Source organism: Helicoverpa zea, chromosome 9, assembly GCF_022581195.2.
Source record: "Helicoverpa zea isolate HzStark_Cry1AcR chromosome 9, ilHelZeax1.1, whole genome shotgun sequence".
Lineage (NCBI taxonomy): Eukaryota > Metazoa > Arthropoda > Insecta > Lepidoptera > Noctuidae > Helicoverpa > Helicoverpa zea.
Window position 1 is genome coordinate 1105298 of NC_061460.1, and position 24087 is coordinate 1129384.

The 24087-nt window shown below is 35.2% G+C and overlaps 1 protein-coding gene across 7 annotated transcripts in view; it reads left to right on the forward strand.

Moving 5' to 3' along the window:
* Positions 1–24087, forward strand: part of LOC124633502 — an 89138-nt gene that overhangs the window by 45568 nt on the left and 19483 nt on the right. For 2 of the 7 annotated variants that reach the window (XM_047168741.1, XM_047168744.1), the window contains exons 2-7: positions 8616–8701; positions 9017–9085; positions 12954–13089; positions 13467–13680; positions 13799–14000; positions 14359–14463. In XM_047168741.1, coding sequence (XP_047024697.1) covers positions 8644–8701; positions 9017–9085; positions 12954–13089; positions 13467–13680; positions 13799–14000; positions 14359–14463 — 784 coding nt within the window. In that variant the 5' untranslated portion in view covers positions 8616–8643. Of the gene's footprint in view, positions 1–8615; positions 8702–9016; positions 9086–12953; positions 13090–13466; positions 13681–13798; positions 14001–14358; positions 14464–24087 lie in introns of those variants that run through there. The other 5 variants (XM_047168745.1, XM_047168747.1, XM_047168743.1 and 2 more) reach the window with 4 other exon arrangements.

Sequence of the window (24087 nt, forward strand, 5' to 3'; positions counted from 1 at the left end):
ATAAACCATCTACTAAGTAGTCCGAACCAAGCCTAAACATTTGTTGCATAGGTGAGCCCGTTCTTGAGTTATAAAATTACAACGAAAAGTGGCATATTTTTATAGAGTCCCACCTGTTTCGCTGTAAGAATTCTAAACTATCAACTTTGGTTTAAAAATCAAGAATTTCTTCTGAAGAATGCACTTATTCATAAAGTTGCTGACTCTATTGAGTTAAAGTTAAGTTTTGCTGAGTCACGCTCATAAATTCCGTTAATGTTAAACTGTAACTCTTCTGTTGGAGTGCAGTTAAAATGTTTGTGGTTCTACACAATGGTTACTGGCGATGACTGAGCCTATACGAGTAAGTTTTCTGAACCTGAGAACTTGGTTTTAATTGTTTGCTTACTTACATTCATAAGTTCCTGTGGATGCGGCTTGCTTCGACATCTTTCGGCACACACGACGATTCATAATATTCTGAATAGGTACCTTCTTACATTTTTAATACAAATTCTTGATTTGTCTCTCTGTCTTTCTCTCTCAAAACTTATAAGTCTAAGAAAAATAAAGACAGAAATATGTCATAGCACGTCGTCTCCATATTTGCCGCGCACTCACTTGAAATCAGTAATTTTGTTTGTAACAATTCTTAAGTCAAAAACAGCTGACTCTGGTGCTTCTTTATTCGCCCAGAACTCTATTTCTCACTGAGACAGACTTTATTGACCAGAACTGCTTCTCACTACAACCTTAAAGCTCTATTCTTAATACAAAGCCCAATAACTATTAAGCCATAAGACCAATAACCGAGAACAGCCGCGCTTAACACTAGTATATCATGACGAGCCACCCCGGCCATAATCAAGTAATTATATTTAATTGACGCTAAGCAAAGTGTGAATTAACCAATTGAGGTTAAACGCCGTCACAATTGAGAGCGAGCTGATGATGCAGTTCAACCTATATGTTGTATACGTGTATGTATTATGCGTTTAGAGATTAATAGTTATGTTGGCTTTACTGTATATTCTGTAGGTCCGATGATAGATGAAAAGATAACAAACTTCAATTAGCTTACTTCAATTGTTTTTGATATGGAACAAAGTAGGACTTTAGATGACCTGTTTTATTCAGATAAATATGAAAAGAGAACTGCCCATTGCAAAAAGTTCTCGAAGCGTTACGGACAGCGCGCGTGCTGCAAAAAGTCCTATTCAAAAACGCCGAGGTCCGAAACAGCAGGAAAAATAGAACTGTACCCCACCCTAGAAAGGAACTGAGTGTCATACCATTGATAACAATTATTGGTATTTCAATGAGTTATAAGACGACATGATCTTTCATCACGCCCAGCAGCATCCATTACCAAAAACTCTCCTATATGACGAGTTTTTAATAAAGATAAGTGTCTGATGTCAGCACAGAGTCACTTAGTATTTCCGTCAGTGTGTATGAGCCAGAAATTCAGCACATATCGTAAACTGTGGTGCTTGGACTTATAATAACGTAGAGCGATGACGCGCGGCGTCTAGCTCAAATCGTGGTGGGAATCTGTAACGAACGGAGAAAAATACATGGATTGAAGAGAAAACAAGAAAAATGTGCGATTTTTTGTATAGATAAAACGTAGAATATAGTGACTGTACGATAGTGATATGTTGGGAAGTTTTTTTCAGTTAGCAGAGTCACTAAGATCTAAATATGTTAACACCGCTCGCGAGGAAGCGATCCCTAAACAAAGCATGAAATGGATTTTGCATCAGTTTTGTAATTTGTATCATATGTGGTACTTATCATATTTTTTCTGTATAAAGACAATGTAATAATTTAGTAAAAAGGGTCTTTTTTTTTTGTTTTTTTCTACAATGGATATTGGATATTGGTGTTATCTACAGTAAGAATTAATCACAAAACTTCTAGGAACATAATTCTGTGTCCGTTCGCCATAGATTAAACGTAACATCCCATAAAACTGTAGGCGGTCTGTACATTACACTATAATTTACTTGCACTTACGAATAACACGCAACTTTTGCAGAGATTGAATAACAATAGTCCATGTCAAAAAAGAGTTTCTATGCATCAAGATTGAAAACAAAAGACAAACGACTAGTTTATATTAAATCCTCTTCAGTTCTCTCTAGTCATCAGAAAACAAAAAGCAGTAAACAATAGAACAATAACGTTACGATATTTTGTGATATTCTGAGAAATAAAGGAATAATCCCCGCATGGAGAGGGGCGCATAGGGGAGCAGAGGTCGCGTGGTAACCCCGGAGACACATCGCCCACAATTTGTATTGCCGAATTAATCGATCTCCCTTTTATGATATTTAATAAAAGGTTTCATGAGTTTATGCAGCCCTGGTGTTGACATGGCGGTGCATTGTTCAATTTCCAATTATGGATAGAATGAAAATAATAGAAAACTGATTGTTTGTTTATCTTTTCTACCAACTACATTTGTGTCGTTATATTTATTTTCAAATATATCCATTCTTGATGACTATAAAAAAGAAAGAAGCCGCCTTTTAGTGCAAGAACATCACTAAAAGTTGTTTCAAGTAAAGCCTCAAAAGTATACTTAAAAGTTTGTTCAGTGCGGCTGCCTCTCATATCCTTGAGAGCTAACAAACTTTTAATCTTCTGATAACGTACCCATTGCACTGCTTTTATAGACGCCTTATGTATCTACCTATATGGCGCCAAACATATAGCAGTATCGGTTAAAAATTGTGTCTTTTTTTATAAAATTGGCCACCTTGTATGAATGCTAATGAAGAATTGAATATTTAGTGTTTCAGTCAATTATGTTAATGTTGGCTAAATAAATGATGCTTAAATCATCCTCATTTGCCATAACTGTCATGACATAATTAGGTAACTGTATCCAAAAAAAGTCAACACAAAATTCACTCAACAAATTCTCTGATTTAAACCATAATAAAAGTTTGTATTCTAAAATTGGTATCCGAAATATACAATTCGTTGCATATGCAAATGGATTCACCGGTACACCAATTTGGTCCAGTCATTTAGGTTGTACGTGACAAAATATATGCATACAAAATCCGTATGTACAAACCACCCAGGTGTAATGTATTGAAAAGCTTACAAACAACATACATTCGAACATAATTTTTAACTTCGTCAAGTTACATGGTAAACTCACTTTGTTTACGTTGGGACCTATAGAAATATTTTCAATTTTTGCAGATGTCCGGGTTTTCTCTTTGCAGCCAAAGAGTCGGCTTCATCATTTCGAATTACCGAGAGGACTTAAAGTCAAAGTCAAAGTCAAAATCGTTTATTGAAAATAGGCTAGATTCTAGCACTTTTTCACGTCAAAAAATACAAAATGACAGCACCCCCAAAACGCCCCCCTTTCACCACTTCCTAGTGTTATGGCTTATCATTTCCATGCTGCAAAAATAGAAAATACAAGATTTAAGCTGTTTGAAAATACGGCCTTTCAACGTTACTATTTATTTTGCGGTTCATCATGAAACTTGTCGAGAGCTTCGCGAAATAATTTTAGTTTACAGAAATCCTAAATACGAGACTGACTTCATTTACTTTTTTCTTAGGATTATACAAAAACCAGCTTGGATCTTTTCAAAATTTAATGCTGGTTGTTGATTTTAGACTTTATGTATAGTCCAGGTTTCCTCAAGATGTTTTCCTTCACCTTTTTATCAGCCATTGGTGTCCAAATTATACTTGGAAAGTACACACAAACTTAGAAAAGTTGCATTGTTACTTGCCTAATCAAACCCACACCCTCATACTCGAGAGGTTGATTTTTTACCCATTAGGCCACCGCGACTCAGATGGTTATTTTCTTTCAAAAAATATTTAGGAACATCAGCTAGTTTCTTTATACATGTTTTTATTTGGACCCTGCGTAATACGGGACACATTCCTACTACATAGTTCTGTCTGGCTGTAATTAAAATGAATCCGCTGTATGTTCGTCCCGCGGCAAGCGTGTAATGGAACCGCATTTATTTCGAGCATACTCGTCGGATTCTGATTTTTGCGCCACTCTATGGAAATTTACTGTGGCGGGATTTCATAGTGCTTCTGTTATACGAGTTTTTATGCTTATACGTAGAGTACCTACCTATTGAGGTTTCATATCTGTACATTAGTAAGAAGTATAAAATGAAACGGCTCTTCAGTTCTATGTATTTTGATGATTCAACAAATCTCTGATTTCTGCAATTAGTGAGTTTCGTATACAATATAAGCTCAATAAATACAAAATCGTCAATTCCCACGGCAAGTAAATCACATTAAACTTCGTAGTAGCTACACCAGTAACTCTGGGAACCTATTACTACTGTGTAGGTGTCCCGAAGAATAGGCATTTGAAAACTTACGAGTTACGACTCACCAGACCTCACACGTTTACATCCCTTTCTCATCTTCTGGGCATTTTATTATCACCCATTGTATTGGGCATTGTTTGGAACCTCATAACCAGTAATAATATATTTATTGCAAGTATTCGTGAAATTAATTTGTCATTGAAGTCTTCGAGGACTAGTTAGACCACCCTGGTAATACAGGTGCTAGGCACCGGCTTAATTCATTTATTGCGAGATGGATGAGTGAATAAATAATACAATATCTTTAAGAGGTATATGGTTATCTGTTATCCTGACAATGAACTAAAGAAACCAATTGCAGGTGCATAGCCGGCTTGATACTCAAACAACTTGACTGTAAAAAGATTATACGAATACTTCTAATCAACTCAAGGAAGTTTCATAGAGCTCTTGCTGTTTCCTATAATTAAAATAATAATATTATGTTTACCAACTATTGTAGTTATAACTATCAGTTATTTCAAAATAGTTGCGCTTCTTTATCTTAATTCATTAGCGCATAAACCCACACACGGGCGATATATCGCGCGATCGATCGCGTGGAGATCTCACGATAACAGCGATCGTGCGATACGAACCAACCCTGTCCAAATTATAACTAGACTGCCGTGTTTATGTTCCACTACGTAGATATAAAGGTAATAATAGCTATATCAAGATAATACGAAGCGATGCTATCTTCATATCTTTAGTGCAGCGATCAATCAAGCAACAGTAATCTTCAGATCGATTCGTGGTCAATCTTTGGATAGTTATCGCATCTACAAAGATTCAGGAGTTCATTTTCAATCGTTTTTGAAACTTTGATTAGCAAATGCGAGGTTTAAAATACAAGGTGTTGATTTGCATTTGTGCCATAGTTCAGGAGGAGGACATACAATACGTAAATAATCGATTGGAATTACAGTAGATGGGAAATAACTAATATGCACTGCTCTTTTTGTCATTGTAATGTCGTGGTATTTCCGAAGTAATCCAATTTTATGAATGAAATTTATGAGTGATCGTTGCGTATGCTTTGTGTTTGCGTTTGTGTGAGGGTGCAGCACGGTTTTAACGCCAGTAACATACGCGCCAAGTTTAAATAAGGCTAGATGACATTTACGGAATTCCGAAAAAAAATTAAAGAAAAAAAATTACGTACCAATTTTTTTATTGATTTGGGTCGAGAATCATTAGCATAATTACCTCCTTGAATATGGCACGGATGCAAATCAACAGCTTGTATTTTTGTCAATATTTCTGAAGACATTAGCCTCCAATGAGGTAAGATCATTCGCGCTTGAATTTGACATAAAGAGAAGCGGGCAAATATCATGCGTAGGATAACATTAAAAGGTATTTTTTGTAGAAAAATTAACTACGAATGCGCGCGCATAAGACACAGCTCTATAAAAAAGTATCAATCTCGCTACAGGAAGTTTCTAGGACAAACTCATATGTAGGTTTTCAGCAATTCGTTGTTGCTAAAACTCGTACACACACCCAAACGAAATGAGCACAAACTCCAAACAGAAAGTCGACTTAAATTAACTTCACGAACTATTCCAAAATGGTATTCTAATGCCGTTTCGAGAATTGCGCCGGTATTCCGGGAAGGCCCTAATATCGGCCCTTAAAAGCGGTGCCCTTAACTTTTCAAATGGGTTAACATAATTTATTCTCTGCATCTCTCACTGTTTAATAGGACAGTTTTTTTTACTATTTTTTTCTCTTTTTCGTCTCGTCGAACCTGGTTCGAAGCGAAGGACGTCTGTTTTTCTTATTTCACAATTTCGAATGATTTTTGCCCTGGGAACAGGGCAGGAGAAAGAAGAGTTCTTTTGATCCGTTTTTTGTTAGGTTCGCTTTTTTGTTAATTGAACCTTGTGGAGTTTATTAGCGCTGTTTGAAAAACTGATCGAAAAGAGATGTTTTGTTATGGATGCGATTTTCTGGATTGTTAAGTGAAACTGAGCGGAACATTTGAATGAATATTGTTATTTGGTTTTTGAATGTCGAGAATGAAGTGTGATTATAGAAATAGAAACCGTTTGTTGGAGTACGAGTGTAATATTGTAAGCAATCTAAGCAACTCGGTCAGTCTGTTTGTTACGCTTTCACGGTTAAACCTATTTAGTATAGGTACTAATATGTACCGATTCTGATATTAATTTTGTGTGGGCATAGCAATTCATAAAGGTAAAATCTATCATATACTTACCTATTTTTACTGCGTAGATATGAACAATGAAAACGATGAAGTAGGTATCTACCTATGTAAGTTTCACGAACAAAAGATACCTAGGTACACAATTACGTATTTTTTGTATAATTTTCAATTAAGTTTGTTATGATTTATCGGGCTTTCTTACGTAACCTACATCCGTTTATGATAATTTCTTAATTAGTAGAAATATTGAACAACAACATTATTGTAATATTTCATACGATCCCGTTATATTCCCATACTATTAAGCAGTCCACAGAGTAATTAGCGAATGAAGTACGAGTACCTAATACTCTTACAAAATACGACTCACTTCGCTTCGCTACTACCTACTTGTATTCAATAGAGTTTTGGGTTAATTAGAGAGTATTTTAAGTATGTAATTTTAACTTATTTAGTTTTTTTATTTGCAGTTTTTTTTTGTGATATTGTTAGGTATATCTATTTTAGTACTTTTTGCGATGAAGCAATCGTTTTCACAAGACATTCGCGGTATTTTATATGCATAAGCGGACTAATAATTTCACGAGGAACAACTACGAAATGTATCGCTCTAGGCATGCACTCCATTCGCTCCATACTCGGTGTCCGAGAAGTTTTGTTCCGCTAGGTGAGTCTCTCCTTATTAAATGATAATTTAATTGCTTCCAAACTACACACAATGTTTTACTTTGTTTTGAAGAAAATGTTAAGAGAAACACCTCCCATTATCGCCTAACGAGCGACTGTGTAAAATTGACCGGAAAATGCTAAATTACTGTTTTTCTACAGTTCATTATGGGTGAAATAACAGAAAAATATTAGAATTGCTTTTAGTTTTAATGGTAAGTGACGGTGTATTGTTTGCCTATCTTTTGGGCATATTTAATCTGTAGCTACAATATCTAGCTAGTTGAGACATTTTGTTCTTAGACTTTTGTGGCGTTTTTTGTCAAAAAAACTGTCGGTTTAGTGCACAAAAAACCCCGTAGTTAATACACAACACTTTCAATGTTCGTGCCAGTACCTATTGTCCGATATCTGCGACGTCACACCGATCATTGGCCGACCTCGCCAAATTGCTACCTCTTATCGTTACTGTTATTCTGGTGCATTGAGCTCTCGAGGTTATGGCGACGACTATCTAAAATGTGCTTTATCTACAGTTATTTAAAGATCCATTCTGGTTAAAATATAAACAATGATAACTTTAGATTACGAGAGCTTTCCATTAATAGCAAAAAATACTTACATAAATACGAGATATGAATTTATGACATAGATTAAGTTGCAACACAACAATGCAATTAATTCACACCCCAGAATGCATCATGCACGGTGCATCGATTATTTGTTTTTCCGCTTTTTTATTATTCAAAAAATTAACCAAAAAACAAGTATTAATTTTGTTCTTGTACCTATTATTTTACTTCATTGCATATTAACAAAACTGTGTATTTTAATGAAAATAAATAACAACGATTTCTTTGGAACTTGTTCATTACATCATATCTAGTAGATTTGAAAGTGAACGAAGATTCGGTGTACTAAGGCGACAGATATTGAAAGAGCTGGCATTACGTAAAATACTCGAGTGGTATTCTTCCGGAGCGCTCAGTGGCGATGATGACGCATCCGCTAAATTAGGCACGAAAATTGCTTTGTTTACATTATTTATGAACGTATTGTCAGCAACGTGTTAATTAAGTAATGTATGCGCGATTGATTTGGAATATGTATAGAATATATTTAAAAATGCATTATAATTTTGTAAATAACATTGCCTTGTTTTGAAAACCGAAAACGCGCGGGATTATTTTTGAAATGTTTGAATTGTTCATATGCCTCTCTCAGCTGCCTACTATTTTCTTAATCTGTAACAGTTCCCATTAGCATTATTTGTAAATGAGCATATGAAATGTATTAAAAACCTTTTGTGTGCAATTTAATGATATTTAACATGCTAAATTGCGCTACAGCTATTGTATGGTACTTTTATAATACTAAGTAATGTTTGTAATGGGCATAGATGATAACGTGTAATGTGTTCACAGGTGGTGAGGTGGTTCAACACGAGAGGCGATGCTGGGCGGGGCGGCGGGGGGCGCCCGCTCCCGCCCGCCCACTGATCTGCAGCAAGGTATGTTAGCCTAGTACCGATACTCCTGAAACGTACATATTTTTTTATGCTACAAAAAAGAAACAATTTTTTTGTCGTTACAGACAAAAAGTACAAATTTTCAGGGCGTGCATCAGCTAATTCGACATTAGCTAGTCTTCATTATAAGAATAATGTAAAATGTAGTCCTAACTTTACTTCGCACCCTACAGCTAATAAGTTCTTTGTTTGTCTTAATTTGTAGTGAACGTTAATTAGGAACTCAATTTATATTATTACAGTAAAACAAACAGCGGGTCTGAATTATCGCAGTTAAAATAAATATTTAATTCACAGGTGTGGCTCGGTTCCCTCTGTACTCTCTGTTCCCGACGCAGGCCGGCAACCGACCCACGATACACAAAGGTGGGTTCGCTTCACTTTAATTGTTCTCTAATACAATTTCTAACTTAGGTTTTATTTAACTCTTAGGACGTTGACTCGGTCTACGTTAAATAGCTGCCCATGTTTTATTTCACGTAGTTCTATGACTGTATATTTATTTATATTGTTTTTGACTGAAGTTACGATTAACTCCGCCAGGTAGCTGCTAAATGACAATATCACGTAATTTTTATCTGTGAATTTTCATATTCAGCTATACCTACTTTTTTGAGTTTTTGTGGTAACAAAAACTCCAAAAACTTAGTTCCGAAGATAGGTTCGATACTTGTTGTGGTAGGTACGTACAGTGTTGCTTAAAATACTGTCTTACAGGTGAAGACTGATATTAATTTATCAAAGAAACAAGCAAGAAAAAAATAATTAATAAACTCACTTTGATTTTAAATTATTGCTTCAAAAAAAACGACGTAGATTTTTTCATTGAGAAAGGTCTCGTTACACAATGCAAAATTGATCTAGACTTACCAGGAGAACATAAATTCGTAGGACATAACATACCGTAACGAAAATATGATTACCGCAACAGAAACAAAACAAAGACGGTATGAGTTAATGTTCTTGTAACCGGGTTACACATCGCGTGATGGCTGCCAGAGCCTTGGGCGACAGGCGTGAGGATATATGTCTGACATGACGTTTCTGACAGACGGCTCACCGGTGGTTCAGCAGGCGATAAAACATCATGTTTGGGATATGAATGCTCCTGAGGGCAGAGATCGCTTGGATCAGGGATACATAACATTGAGGAGTTAACAATAATATTGCGTGTTTCAAATCTGGGACTACGAATGCTACGATTCAGGATTTATTTGAGAAGATCCGTTTTAAAAGCTACTTCAGGTTTTCTAAATACGGAATGATACGCACTAGACTGGTATTCGACTGGTTTTTCAACTTACGGCATGCGTATGTAAGTAAATAAGTAGTCGTTAATCAATGAGCGGCCTTCTAGAACAAGCGCAATGCCAATAAGATTCTTAAGTTTTATACCTAGGTCATGTAGTATTTGCTCAGTTTGGGAACGGGCAGATTTTAGACCATAGGTAATTTAACAAAATAGGTAACTAATTGTGACCACATTTCAATCACTACAAAAGATGCATGTTCGCTGTTTGTTCCAAACTGTTACAAAATTTGGTACTTGAAAGTCATCCAATCTTTCACTATTAATAGATTCTGAAGATAGTTTCCTTAAACCTGTCAATCAGTTTTTCGTACTTACGAGAAATATGTACTGAAAGTTTGTTTGTTATGATAATAAAAAGTCTAGGTTACGATTCCAGCAGTTTTTACATTCCATTTTCCTTATTTCAATCATAAATGGAATGTTTTAGAGCAAGACATGCATATAAAATCGCGGCAATGTTTTGAGGTACCGAATTAAGGCGATTAGTTACGCGGCGTGACTCGTGAGCGACCGGAGTCGGAGTGGCACCCGTGAAATGTGGGACAACATACCAACACTGAATTACTTTTTGTTATAAAATAAACAACATTTAATTGATCCAGCCACTGGGGTCTTACGCTTAGTTATTATAGCTTCAGCTACTGCGACAAAACTTCATCCTTCTAAAATATGTTTCCGTGGTAATTTAGTTCTACTGCTGATTTACCAATGGATTTTGATAGGTATCTAAAACTTGTTCAAAATAATTAAAACTAATTTATTTAGATTATATGGTAATAGCAAAAGTCATTATTAATTTATAACGTCATCGGCACGTTTTTCTATAATAATCTTCCCTGCGTAACTGCTTATAATATAGTTAATTGAAATGCTAAGTTCCATATGCAACAACTTCAAAGAAAAGTTTCTAATTAACTGGAAATGTTTTTCATGTTTTTATTGCGTAATTAGCAGAAATATATTTTTTGTGAGAGTTGCCTATAAAACGATCCTTGTATGTATTTTTACACGCTTTTTATTAGCTTCACCTGTATGTTTGTAGGTTTGTAACCGACTTCTTTGGGCGCGATTTTGACCCACTTTAAACGGCCAGATTTCGTTCAAACTTTGTAAATTTATTGAGGACCGATGACAATACACTAATTTGATAAAATTATTCCATTTTTAACCGACTTCCCAAAAAGGAGGAGGTTACACATACACATCGATTACTCCGAGGTTTATAGACCGATTTACGTGATTCTTTTTTTGTTCGACTCGAAATAGCTGCCAGTTGGTCCCATAGTCATCAGGTCAGGATCTGATGATGGAAACCTGAGAAATCGAGGGCAACCTTCGAAAGTTGTAGGCATACATAGGGTAAAAACTTGACACTCAGGTGTACGCCTAAAAGCACTATTCAACTGTGAAGATTTGGAGCTGACCTGATGATGGAGACCAGAGAGGGTCCAGGGAACTCGACAACTGAATATGTGAACTACCTCGTGTTTGGGCTTAAATTATTTGTATTGACAAGACCTATGCAACAGTGAAGGTTTGGAGCTGACCTGATGATGGAGACCAGAGAAAGTCGAGGGAACTCGACAACTGAATATGTAAACTACCTCGTGTTTGGGCTTAAATTATTTGTATTGACAAGACCTTTGCAACAGTGAAGGTTGGGAGCTGACCTGATGATGGAGACCAGAGAAAGTCGAGGGAACTCGACAACTGAATATGTAAAATACCTCGTTTGGACTTATATTCTTTGTATTGATGAGAACTTCCCACTTGTATGGATAGTGATAACTATTCGTATCACTGAAAAGCTTTAAACAAAAAAACTAAAAAGTAGAAAATAAATAATAGTTTAAAAAAAACTAAAAAACACGCTTTTTATAGAAAACCGAACTAAAAAATAGAAAATAAATTTAAATTAAGAAAATAGTGTTCAAAATTTCAATGAATATAAATTAATAATAGTGTGAATACAAAAAATATATTTAAAAAAAAGCGTGGGGTGCATGGTGTCAATAGTTATAAATATTTTATTGACAGATATGGGTAGAGTGATTTTCATTTCGATAATACCTTAAAAAGCACCCCACGCTTTTTTTAAATATATTTTTTGTATTCACACTATTATTAATTTATATTCATTGAAATTTTGAACACTATTTTCTTAATTTAAATTTATTTTCTATTTTTTAGTTCGGTTTTCTATAAAAAGCGTGTTTTTTAGTTTTTTTTTTAATGTTATTGGTTGATAGAACGTTCTAATGTGCGGAGAATAGATAGGACATTTATATGCGACGTAAATATGAGCACATGTGCGCGGGAGTTGCCGCTGTCGAGTGACACTCCATAATTAAGGTCTTAGATCCCTTGGGCCTCGACAGAAATAGATTCTTTGTTCGCTAATGCAAAGAGTTGTCGAGTTTATTTTGATACTTGGGGTTTAGTTAATATTTCTGTTTAGAACTGGCTAGGATAAGTTGATACTTAGGTACTTTTAGTTTGATTGCGAATCTATCAAAGTTGATTACATGTTACATGTCCATTTCCAATGGGATTATTTATTTATTGTCAAAAACAATGGTCGATAGTCTCGTTAAAACTTAGTCTAGGTAGCACTAACGACTATCAATTAGATGCCAAATAACATACAATACATACACTAAGCGTCATTGCATCTTATTTGAACACTTATTTGCATTACGTAACTAGAACTATTTGCCGAATATTTTTTCACACAAATGTAAACATTAACATCTGCTATAGTCTGTCTCATGATAAGAAAGAGACAGAAATACTTTAGTGCTTTGGTTAGTGCTAAACGAAAGACCTAAGTTACTAGGATCTCATAATTGAGCGATAGTTTTGAGCACTAGATTTTCTTTAAGTGTACTAAGGTCACATAACTCAAAAGGTTAATTGATCCAGTTGTTCCAGTGACGGAGAGTTTGTTCTCTACGTCGCTGTCGACGTTCGGCGTGCCGACGCCTCCCCCCAACTCCCCCTACTCGCCGCTGCAGCTGGAGTTGCTCAACTGCTCGCAGCGGGTTCTTCTCACCGATAAGTAAGTTTGATGGCACACTTCTGTCATTTAACAATAAGCACTTTTACATTCGTGCTGTAAAACGGAATAGCGCTTTTGCGATTGGATAATAAACGCAGATTGGAAACTTGATTGATAGGTAGACAGGCTATATTGTGAAGAATCGTGTTGCCCTGATGTTTCCGCAGGTTTATAAAAGTATGCAACAACTTCTAGTTTTCCAAACGCTTCCTTTTACTGGCTTCGCTTCACTCAAAAAAGTTGATTAAGCAATATGGAGAATTTCATCGAATAAGCTCAATTACATATAGCCAGCTAGTTTGAGCCAACCTTTTTTACTGAAATGCAGCCTTTTTTTATTGCTTCAAACTCTTAATTCTGTTTTTTCTCATGGACAGGGATCACAATAAAATGGAAGAAGCCAAACTGGGCAAAGCTTGTCTTCCTGATTCTTTATGTTGTCCTGGTGACCAGCGGCAGATGCTGGACAATATTGGCGTTATGCAGCCGCTTACTATCAAGACCGAACAAGCAAAACGGTCATGCAACACTTGCCTCACAAATTCTCCTAAAAAGGTAGCGAAAATGGATATCAATACTGCTATATTTTTCGTAAGAAACTATTTTATTTATTTATGGCATACCTTATCAGTTTCACCTAGGCATCTAGGATTTTCTATTCTAAGACGCTCTAAATGAATATTAACTTCAAAAATATTGTCCTCAACAGGTTATGCATGCCGATAGTGGGTGTAGTCGAACAAATCCCGTTACCTGGCTGGGGGTTACGGGACAAAATGTGCAAGTTCAGGTGAAACGGGAACCCCAGCACGTCCAAGTTTCCGAACTGGTTGCCGTCAAGCTTGAGCAAGCATCGCCTGGTAACAAACCAGACCACCCGCCTCCGGCGATACCGGCATCGCTAAACAACGGTAAGCTTCTACGCTCTATACGCTCCTAGTACATTCGCAGCGGGTTATGCGAGACGGCTATGAGAAAATTCCTCATTGCTTCTCGTCTGCAGGTTTCGCCGAATTTGCTGTCTGTAAATGAAGGTTGAATAAAGAACTAGATAACAATAAATGCAAAGTTTTTCCAAAGTTAAAATAAGGATCTCAGGTATTCACTTTAAAGATTGTGATTTTTTTTCAACAAAACAAAAAACCTACTCTGTCTGATGTCCCAAAAATAATTGGAAAACGAAGTTATACTCCACGTCATATCATATCACCGAACAGTTGAAGTTGTAGTCATATCCCGGTTTAATTTTATGCTTGAAATTGTTATCAGGTTCCATTCCCGTCGGTATCGCTGTCGCTCGACAACGAGTAGGCGATGCTGGGCTCCTCGCAGCGTTGTCTCAAAAAGACAACCAACAACGCATGCACGATATCGGTAAGTTATTCTATATTATTTGCACACATAACAGATAGTGAAAATAATTTTCTATAACTTTCAAAACGCGGAATATTTTGCGTGTGAGCGCGAAAAAGTTTTTATCTTGTCTGTCATTCACGGACACTGTCGATGGCGCTGAGCTATCGGCCTTTCACAACAACCTTTTGCGGTTTCTGCTGGCCTGGTACCACTATGTATTTACTAAGATGCGCTTGATCATGAAAAAAATAAATGAAACTTTATTGATGGTCAAATTGGTTCTTGTTGAAGAAGTAAGCTTGAAACAATGAAAATAAGGCTCAAAATTGCGTGTGGCATTTTTAGCAAATTACAGGCTGCTCCACTTTTTTGTAGAAAAATACAAAGCTTCTGTGTTCCGTTAGTATTAGAGTGAGTTTGAATAACAAATCGACATAGAGTTGCTCTGGTTCCGGTGAAACCAATAGAAACAAAATCGAACGTTCGTCATACTCGTAAGTCAAATGTCTAGATTAATTGATTGCGCGTTTGAAATGAAATCGGGCTGTTATCGCGGCATCGCGCCGAATCACTCCGATCACGCGAACAGTTTTGATAGTAGGTACCTACCTTGAATTATAGCTACATACAATGAATAAATAACAAAAGTCGTTGTGCCTAATGTACCTACATTATTTATGTGCAAGCATAAATAATATAGGTACATTGTTGCAAACTACTAAGCTTTTCTTTGGAATAACTTCTGGAAAGTTATTAGCTGTTATTTTGATATCGTTTCATGACTAATAAGGTCACATATATTTTAGAATCAAATCGACTCATTTATTCATTATTCCTACGATGCATAAAGCTTGTTAGTAAGAGTCAAATAAATCTTTCCTGACATGATTTGATTCGAGGATCTCAATTTGAATTTGGAATTTACATTAATCTTAAGCTACTGTTTTGAATGGCGCCGTTAGGCATCAACATCTCAGCCATTATCGATCGAATGTGAAAATCGTTACGTATTTGGGAATTTAAATCGCCATCATTTTATATTAGCTTCTGTTTAGCCACCAGTTTTGTATCGCGTGTTCTATAATGGTTGCCACTACTACTTTGCGTGGAAGGCGTGAATTGTCTTGCTACTTTTTATGGATACCTATGTCATAAAAAAGTTGACTTTGAATTTCCATAAAATATTTCTTCAATAGCAAAGTAAATAAGTAATCAGGATAACGGTTTCCTTATCTTCAGTAAAGGCGGAAAGAAGCTTTCATATGGTTGAAACTCTGTAAGTAAGTAAATAATAACTTCTAGATTCTACATAACGAGACCTAGAATTTAACGTCATCATCGCCATACGATTAAACAATAAAAACTACTCAACACCTGTATAACGCGATAATTAATATATGAAATAGGTACTGTCATAAACAGGTTTTATTCCCAACTCATAAAACGCATATTAATTTCACGAAGTTGTTACATCAAACGCATTTTTTCCCATTTAGGCATAACCATAACAAAAACGTTGCTCGATCATGTCGAACGCAATACTAACTATATACGCTATATAGGTACTATGTATGTATGCATGCGGTTTTCCTCCACAGTACCACGAGGCTATAGCTCGACATTTAATTTATGTTAAATAAGTATAGTTTTAATTACATGTGTGTGCGTATCGGCCTTTGTAAAAGAGATTTATGGCATAAAAGCGCGTCTGTATCCGACAATTATATGCTAATCTGATGTTACAAGCATGTTTGTTACGTATGCAACGTTCTAGTTGTGTTGCAAGTGGCCACAAGGTATTCTAGCGTTTTTTCGTTGTTCAGCTATTTTAATAATAGGAAACAACTATTTTTAACTCACTGTGTTTTGTGGGATAACTGAGATATGTACCTCCTCAGAAAATTCATTACATAAGAGGGTAATTGAAGTTATCGTAGGTAGGAGAAACCGTGAGGAGAACTAGTCAACCTATTGTAACTGATTACACTTATTAAAATATCAATTAACAGCAAAGCAGGTGGTTTTTCAGTAATTACAATGTGGCATACGATCTTTCGGTAAATTGCAATTATTATGTATGAATATTGAATATTCTAGCAGCCCCTATAATTGTGAATAGCTCGCCATAGATGGTATCGACAATCGTGCGCAGAATAAATTAATTACATAAATATAATATTTTACATTCATTGAAGTTTATTGCATATTAAAACTTTATGAATGTAAAGAGTCTCTATGAGTATTTATTTACCGACTTTCAGTTCCGATTGCTGGACTTTATAAAAAAAGTAACTAAGTAAATTAATTAAATAAGTATATCTTGAGATTAAAGAACTTCCGTACAAGTACTCTTGATTATTAAACAAAGTGTATTTACTTGTCTTTAATATACACAAAAAGTATCACAATTACCCTATAGACAACACTTTTCCGTTTTCAAACACATGCCACCGTACGTGTCTGAAAACGGAACGAAAAGCTATAATAAACTTACATAAAGAATAACATTCCGATAAAAATCTCCACAATATTTGCTTGTTTTACAACCCAAGTACAACATAAAGTGTTCATATAATATTTTTTTTTATATATATATTTAGTTATAAAGCTATTGCATGACCAAATCGATACGAAGGGGTTGAACAGTGAATAAAAAAAAGTAGACCGTCAAGCCAACACCTGCTGTTTCGACGTGAATGCTTAAATTATTGACGACGTAAACGACGTTTGTTAATTCAATGACTAAATTACGATCAATTTTATTACTATTTTGGCTCACAACTGCCTTATAAACGTATAGTTTTAGTTTTTATATCATAAAGTTGCTTTTATTTCTTAATAAGCTCTTTGATAGGTCTTTTCATTTCACTTAAAACTTTGTTCGCTTTAATGCGCGTTCAGAAATTCATTAAAAATAATTCTTTTTTAAGTTGATAGTGGAAAAACGTGTTATTTGTTTAAATAAAATTCGTAATTGCCTAATTATTTCGTCGTAATTTAGTATAAGGATACCTCATTTTATTTCATTCAATATTAATTTTAGTGTAACTAATCCGATTTTAATTTTAACTATTAAGTGGACAAAACTGAACGTAAACCTAGAATTAGGCTAGGTAAGCGTAATAGGAGCGATACATCGTTACATTTTATGTTACACTTAACGTTTTGCCCTTTTACGACAAAGGTGTCCGTGACATAATATATGGACACCTTTATTATTCCATACTTTCATGGTTAATAACTAATGCTCATTTCGCGTTACTATGAAAAAATTGGTATCAAAATAGATTCGTATAGGGAAGTTCTTACAAATGTGCGCAGTTTTAGCCATAGCATTTAGCATAGGATATTTTAAATACCTAGTATTATTATTGAAAGTCAATAAATTAAAAACAATATTTTAATTAATAGATAGAATGGATTTTTTTTACACCTAGTTGGAAATCCGAAAAAAGTGGGCTATTAATGAAGCAATGTTTAATTAGCAACGTGCGGAATACGGACCTCGCTCCCGTTCTACAGAGATAACATCGCGAAAGCGAACGGATATTATCACGTTCAAAATTATTTACACTGCAAAAACGCACCGGCTCCGACCAATTACATGCTAATCACGGTTTTACAATTACTGTAACGGCAACCGCGGCGGCTTTTATGTCATGCAAATGAAACAACAAAGAATATTTTTTTTTGTTTTTATTTTTAGAACATGCTGTAATGTTGTGCGTGTTGGTCAGTGTTGTACGTCATCGTTACAAATTGCGCCTGACTTTCGAGTGTCTTTTATGTACAATAAAGAAAAAATTGGCACATTTCTAATACTAAAAAAAAATTAGAAGGTACTAGGGACATATTTTACGGCAGCGTGCAAGGTACCCAAAAAGCACCCCCCTGCAAATATTTCCTCTTATCGCCGCGGGGCATCATCACCCGCGACCTGAGAATCTATGTCGCAACTACAAAGTTGACTTTCATATACCAGGGCACTATGAATTTGAGAAGTACTCATACGTAAAATTGTAGTAAGATTAATGCACAAATAATATTATCTGCTGTTCAAAATGTATCTCTAGTTATATTGCAATAAAGACGTTCTTTGCTTGCGGTGTGAAATTCGTTTAGTTAGATAAATAATGCCACACAGCAAGTGGTCGAAAACATGTGGGCTAACTGTGACGATCATTATGAATTCCTTGTATTATGAAGCGTTTATTGCTAGGAATGCTGAAGTATGAAGTGTTTTGTATTTACCTAAATTGCCTTTTCGAAATAGGGTTGTTCTTTTCTACATTTTTAAGCGTTCCTACATTTTGTTGGAACTGTTATTTTAAGTATCGCTAGCTATTTTATGAATAGCTTGAAAACAATGCTTAGTTTGAATGACATCACTTGACTGGTAGCGTTACAAACTCGAATGACTTCTTAGAAGCATTCTCGGTAAAGTAATTATTTATTTACGAGAACATAAATTATCTTACCCGTATTACTTACTCAAGGATTTCACCTGAGAAGCTAGCGATAGTGTCGGGTAACGAATGGACTTACGTGGTTATGCTTAGCCTTACTTATAAAAGATTTATGGGAAAGTGTTCTTCTTTTGTAATTGTAGAAGTTGTTTATAACTTTATTCGCAAGATAATAATCTTAATCCTGGTGTGCAGGATATTATTTCAGTCATGTTTTTGCTAGAAAAATTAGTACTTACCTATAGGGTAATAGGATTCTGGACAGTAATCTCTAAGCTCGAAGTTTTCTCCAACTCATGTGCTACATACAACGACTAAGATATTTTCTAATCACGTCGCAACAATTCGGTCCCCCGCCCGTCACAAACATTTGGCGAGCTTCCCGCCAATCCGCGCCCAGGGCTGGCAACGCCCGCCAATTTATTACTAGCACAAATTTTTACTAACCACGCTATGTCAATTGGCAGATAACATTACCAACATCACTTACTGTAGTTTCTGCGGCCATTCGGTAAAAGATTTATGTAGATCACAAATCAGCAGAAATAGCAATGGTACATTTAGCCATATATGCATGAATAACTGAAGTTGTCAAAAAATTACTAATTAGGTATGCCTGAGGGAATATCGTATAAAAAAAGAGTTGCTCGATCGCCTGATGATTAACCAAAAATTCTTATATTGCAATTCAGAAAATAAATAACATGAATTTGCCAACCCTTGAAGCTGTCTACAAGTCTCCCTTGCACAGCGACCCTTGCTCGACCCTAGCTTCCGTCTGCGGAGCTGATCGTACAAACTCCTCCCTGCTACTATTCTCCTAGTACATTTCATGACGTTTCTATTCGACCGCCAACGTTGCATGCGTTGAGGACATCGAGCGAAAAACGTTGGAAAACTTTATAAATCAAACAGTTTGAATTTGTATTGTCTTTTAACACGAAAATTGCACTAGACGGATTTGGATATTTCCATTCCAATGCTCCAAATAGATTCCAGTTGATAGCGGTCAACATTTTATTAGTACGGAGGATACCTACTTGTATTAATGAAGGCCAAAAAGTAATAATTCAATTATGTTCCTTTCTGCAATATTCATATAATATACTTAATAGGTACGCAACGTTTTTTCGTTACACCGACAATTATATTGCAGCAAATTAATTTATACGCATTAATGCTTAACAATAAAAGGTTTAATTTCAATGATTGAGCTTGAAAATGCCAAAACATTGATAGTTAGATACGAACCATATTTAGGCCAATAAAGAAATAATTCACTGTGACTGAATAAATTAGTGTTACGAATTGTTCGTTGATATAATAAACAGACGGACAGCCCGTTAACACTAATTTAGCTCTCAATGCTGCTGCATCAATCATAGTTGAAAGTAATTACTTGGTTAATATCTCTTGACTAATTATGTTATACCAATCGAATTCTAGCTTGATGTAATAACTGCTTTTACTTATTTATACTACCTACTCGCAAACTAGCTTCTGACCACGGTTTTTCAAGTGTGCTGACAAAACTGGTAAAAAGGTTGGGGATATTAAAGTTATCTCTTGTTGAAAGCATTTCAGTATTTTCTTGAGAGATTACCTGTTATGTGCAAACATCAGTTTCATAATAGATAGAAGTTTAGACAACGTTCAGTTAGGTACGTAAAGCAGGAAATTAAGTTAGTCATGTTGTGAGATGGCAAATTTTACGGGGACGAATTTTTTTTACAAGAAACGAAGCGGTTTTGGTAGGTAAAACCCACCCAAAACAAAAATGTGAAAGACTGCCAAGTTCGATAATATGGGAATGCTTCGCCTATAAAAGAAGTGAGATCTGAATAAGTACCAAGTTCCATACACATACCTCAGTTAAAAATAGTTACTTTTTAATGATGTTACTTGGAAAGTTTTCATACATCTTGTTATAAACCTACTAAACGCAATGAATCAAGTATTTAATTATCTATTAAAACTTGCCAAGTAACATCATTAAAAAGTAACTATTTTTAACTGAGGTATGTGTATGGAACTTGGTACTTATTCAGATCTCACTTCTTTTATAGGCGAAGCATTCCCATATTATCGAACTTGGCAGTCTTTCACATTTTTGTTTTGGGTGGGATTTCATTTATTTTTGTAAGGTTGTTTATTTTATTTTTTTCTTATGATGAAGTTAGTTAAAGGAATGTCTCATTTATACTATCTTTTAGATTTTTTAATATGCACTATGTTTCTTACAAAGAAATGAACTAGATTAACTAAATGGACTAGATTTACCAACTGACTGACATGACATGTTATCATATATTATGTTCGTGGATCAAAGTTACACATTCGTTATTTTCGAAAGTGATTCACACTTGGCCGTTTTCAGATTTTTATTTTACTTCTAACTACACTATTTTACTTCTAACTAAACTAAATACAAACCATTCGAAGATATATTATATAAATATAGATAAATTTAGTTCGTTTTAGTTCCTTAGGGGTATAAATTTACACCGGGTATAAAACACCTTCATTATTTTGAAACCGACTCACACTTGGCCATTTTCAGATTTTTCCCTTTACCTTGACATAAAGACCTACCTCCATGCCAAATTTCAAGTCAATACGACCATTGGAAGTGGTCTAGGTTTTTGATGAGTGAGTCAGTGAATCAGTCAGTCAGTGAGTGTATAGTAAAAATAGCGATTTTCTGACGTCAATATCTCAAGACCTACAATAGGTATATTAATGAAATTTTGTATTTTAGATAAGTGAGGGGGTCTCAATAGATACTAGAAATTTGATATGCGTAAATAAAATAGATTTTGAGTTACAGGGGGGTCGAATTTGGCCCGAAATGGTTCGTGTAATATAACCCACGGCCGGTGTGTCGCTTTTTTTGCTCGAACTTGGCGGACACACTGCCGTGTGTCTAGATAAGAAGGGGAATTTAGTAGCTGACGAATAATAAAGTAAATTCATATGTAACCGTCATCAATCGCACCCGTGTTTAATGGGTAAAGGCTATAAAAGGCGATTTTCTAACGGCTAAGCAATCAAAAGTGTCCGCTCAATGGGCGATTACAGCAATTTATTGTCGAGGAAAACTAATTATTATGTGCATTAACACTGTATTTATATTATTAAGCAATCATTTAAATTCTGATATAACAATAATTTACGAGATTGTGATCATTAAAAGGTATTTGTTTGATTAATAGGAACTCGTTAGCGGTGTGACTACCATGTTATGCAAACCTGCTTTAGAATATCTTATTCATAATGCAGTTGCATACAAAACAAATAAATCAACCACACTACAAATAAGTGTACCCCTTTTTAGCTTCAAAGTTACAACATAAAATAAAAATTCAGCGTATTAATCATCCTTGTGAATCTGCGGTATTTATAGAAATTTGCACTACCATAAAGTTTTCAATTCCGTAATGCATGCCTAAAATTTTCAAATAAACTAAACGAACCCCACTTTAAACATGCAGGTAAAAATATACCTTAACAGTACGACATTGATGTCATATTCGAATGAAGTGAAGTTCCAGAGGGGTTTCGCAAAGAGGGGAGTGTATCTCACCCCAGCCCATGTTGTTTGGACAAAAATTGTTGACTTTGCTATTAAATGCGCATGTTGACATTTATTTGTATTATAATTGTAATTTTAGATAATCTGTTCTCCCACAAGTGCTATGTTAAACAATCACTAATTGGTAGCTAACGACTACCTACTCTTGACTGCTTTCGTACTCGGTGGATATTTTGCTCTATGTATTATGGTTGTTTACTGCTTAATAATACTTAGATACCTGTTATTAAATTTCAGGTTTTATTAATGAATAAAAATATTTGAAGAGAATGAATATTGCAAGAACAGTAAACAGTTAAACAAATCTGCACTAATAAACGACTGAGCATAAAATTATTACATTATAATACCTAATTTTACGCATTTATATTAATTTTGTTTTTAATGCGAACATCACTATTGTGTTACGACTTTATTCATGCACTAACTTCAACTTGAATATTGATGTTTTACAAATTTGTGCTTAAGTTCTCTACAATAAAGCACACATTGGTCTGAAGCAACTGCTACAACAAGTTGTGAATCGCGATTATACGCGACTCCTCGTATTTCATGCTGTCCTGGTAGATTTTTGTAGGAGTATGATCGGCGTCCGCTCTCGAACTCGAATTACTTGAATCACTCTCTGAACTCACTTTCTTTTGTTTGTTTTTCTTTTATTATTTTTGTTTAATAAATAGTCCGATTAGTCCAAATACTTCAGAATGGGTTCTGCTTTTTCCACCTACGGTAAGGTATTATAAAAATACAGACCCAAGCAAAATCTAGGAAGAATAGTTAATAGTTTTATTTTTATGGATTACATAATTCGGGATCTATAAAATAATTATTATATGTAGACTCATCATTCAATCGAGTTTCAAAAATTATAATTAGGAAGCTGGCTCCAAGCTGATCGCAAGTATTTACATCTGGAACTATAAATTCGTTGGTGTAATACTTGATTTGTTTCTTTGTTAAGAAAATTATGCAAATCTGAATTCATAAAAGATTTGCAACTCCCCGGCTGCGATTGTTCCAGCGACCACAAGCGACGTCGCGTCAATCTATTTACGCTACGCTTCACTACGCTGACCACGCAACACGACGACACGGGCGACGTGAAGCTATTTTAATTCTAGAATAGGGACGCTATTAACTGTGGCCTAGATTTTCTAGTGTGAAAAATAATGTCCACTGCTGCAACTTTCGTCAAAAAAAGTTATCTAATTCGGCGTGACATTACCTGTAAAGAACAAATAAAAACAGCAAGAAAACATAAAATAAATAAAAAAAGCTCGTTCAACTTTTTCTACTGGAAAATCTAGTTTATATTGCGAAAAACTAAATAGTTTATTTGGTCGGAAAATCCTAGTTGCATCCGGGTCACTCTGCGTCGGATAAACCCTTTTCTTCAGCGCGCGTGATACTAGGCTCGCAGTAAGCTCGAAGAGTTATACGGAGCGCCGTGGCGAGTACGGCCATAGGAGTGAAAGAGAGGCACTTGTGCTTGGAATGCTAGTGTTAGAGAGAGACGTTACGGTGAAGGTCAACTGATAGGATACTCACAGTGTAATTCAAGCATAGATAAAACGTAGGTAGATG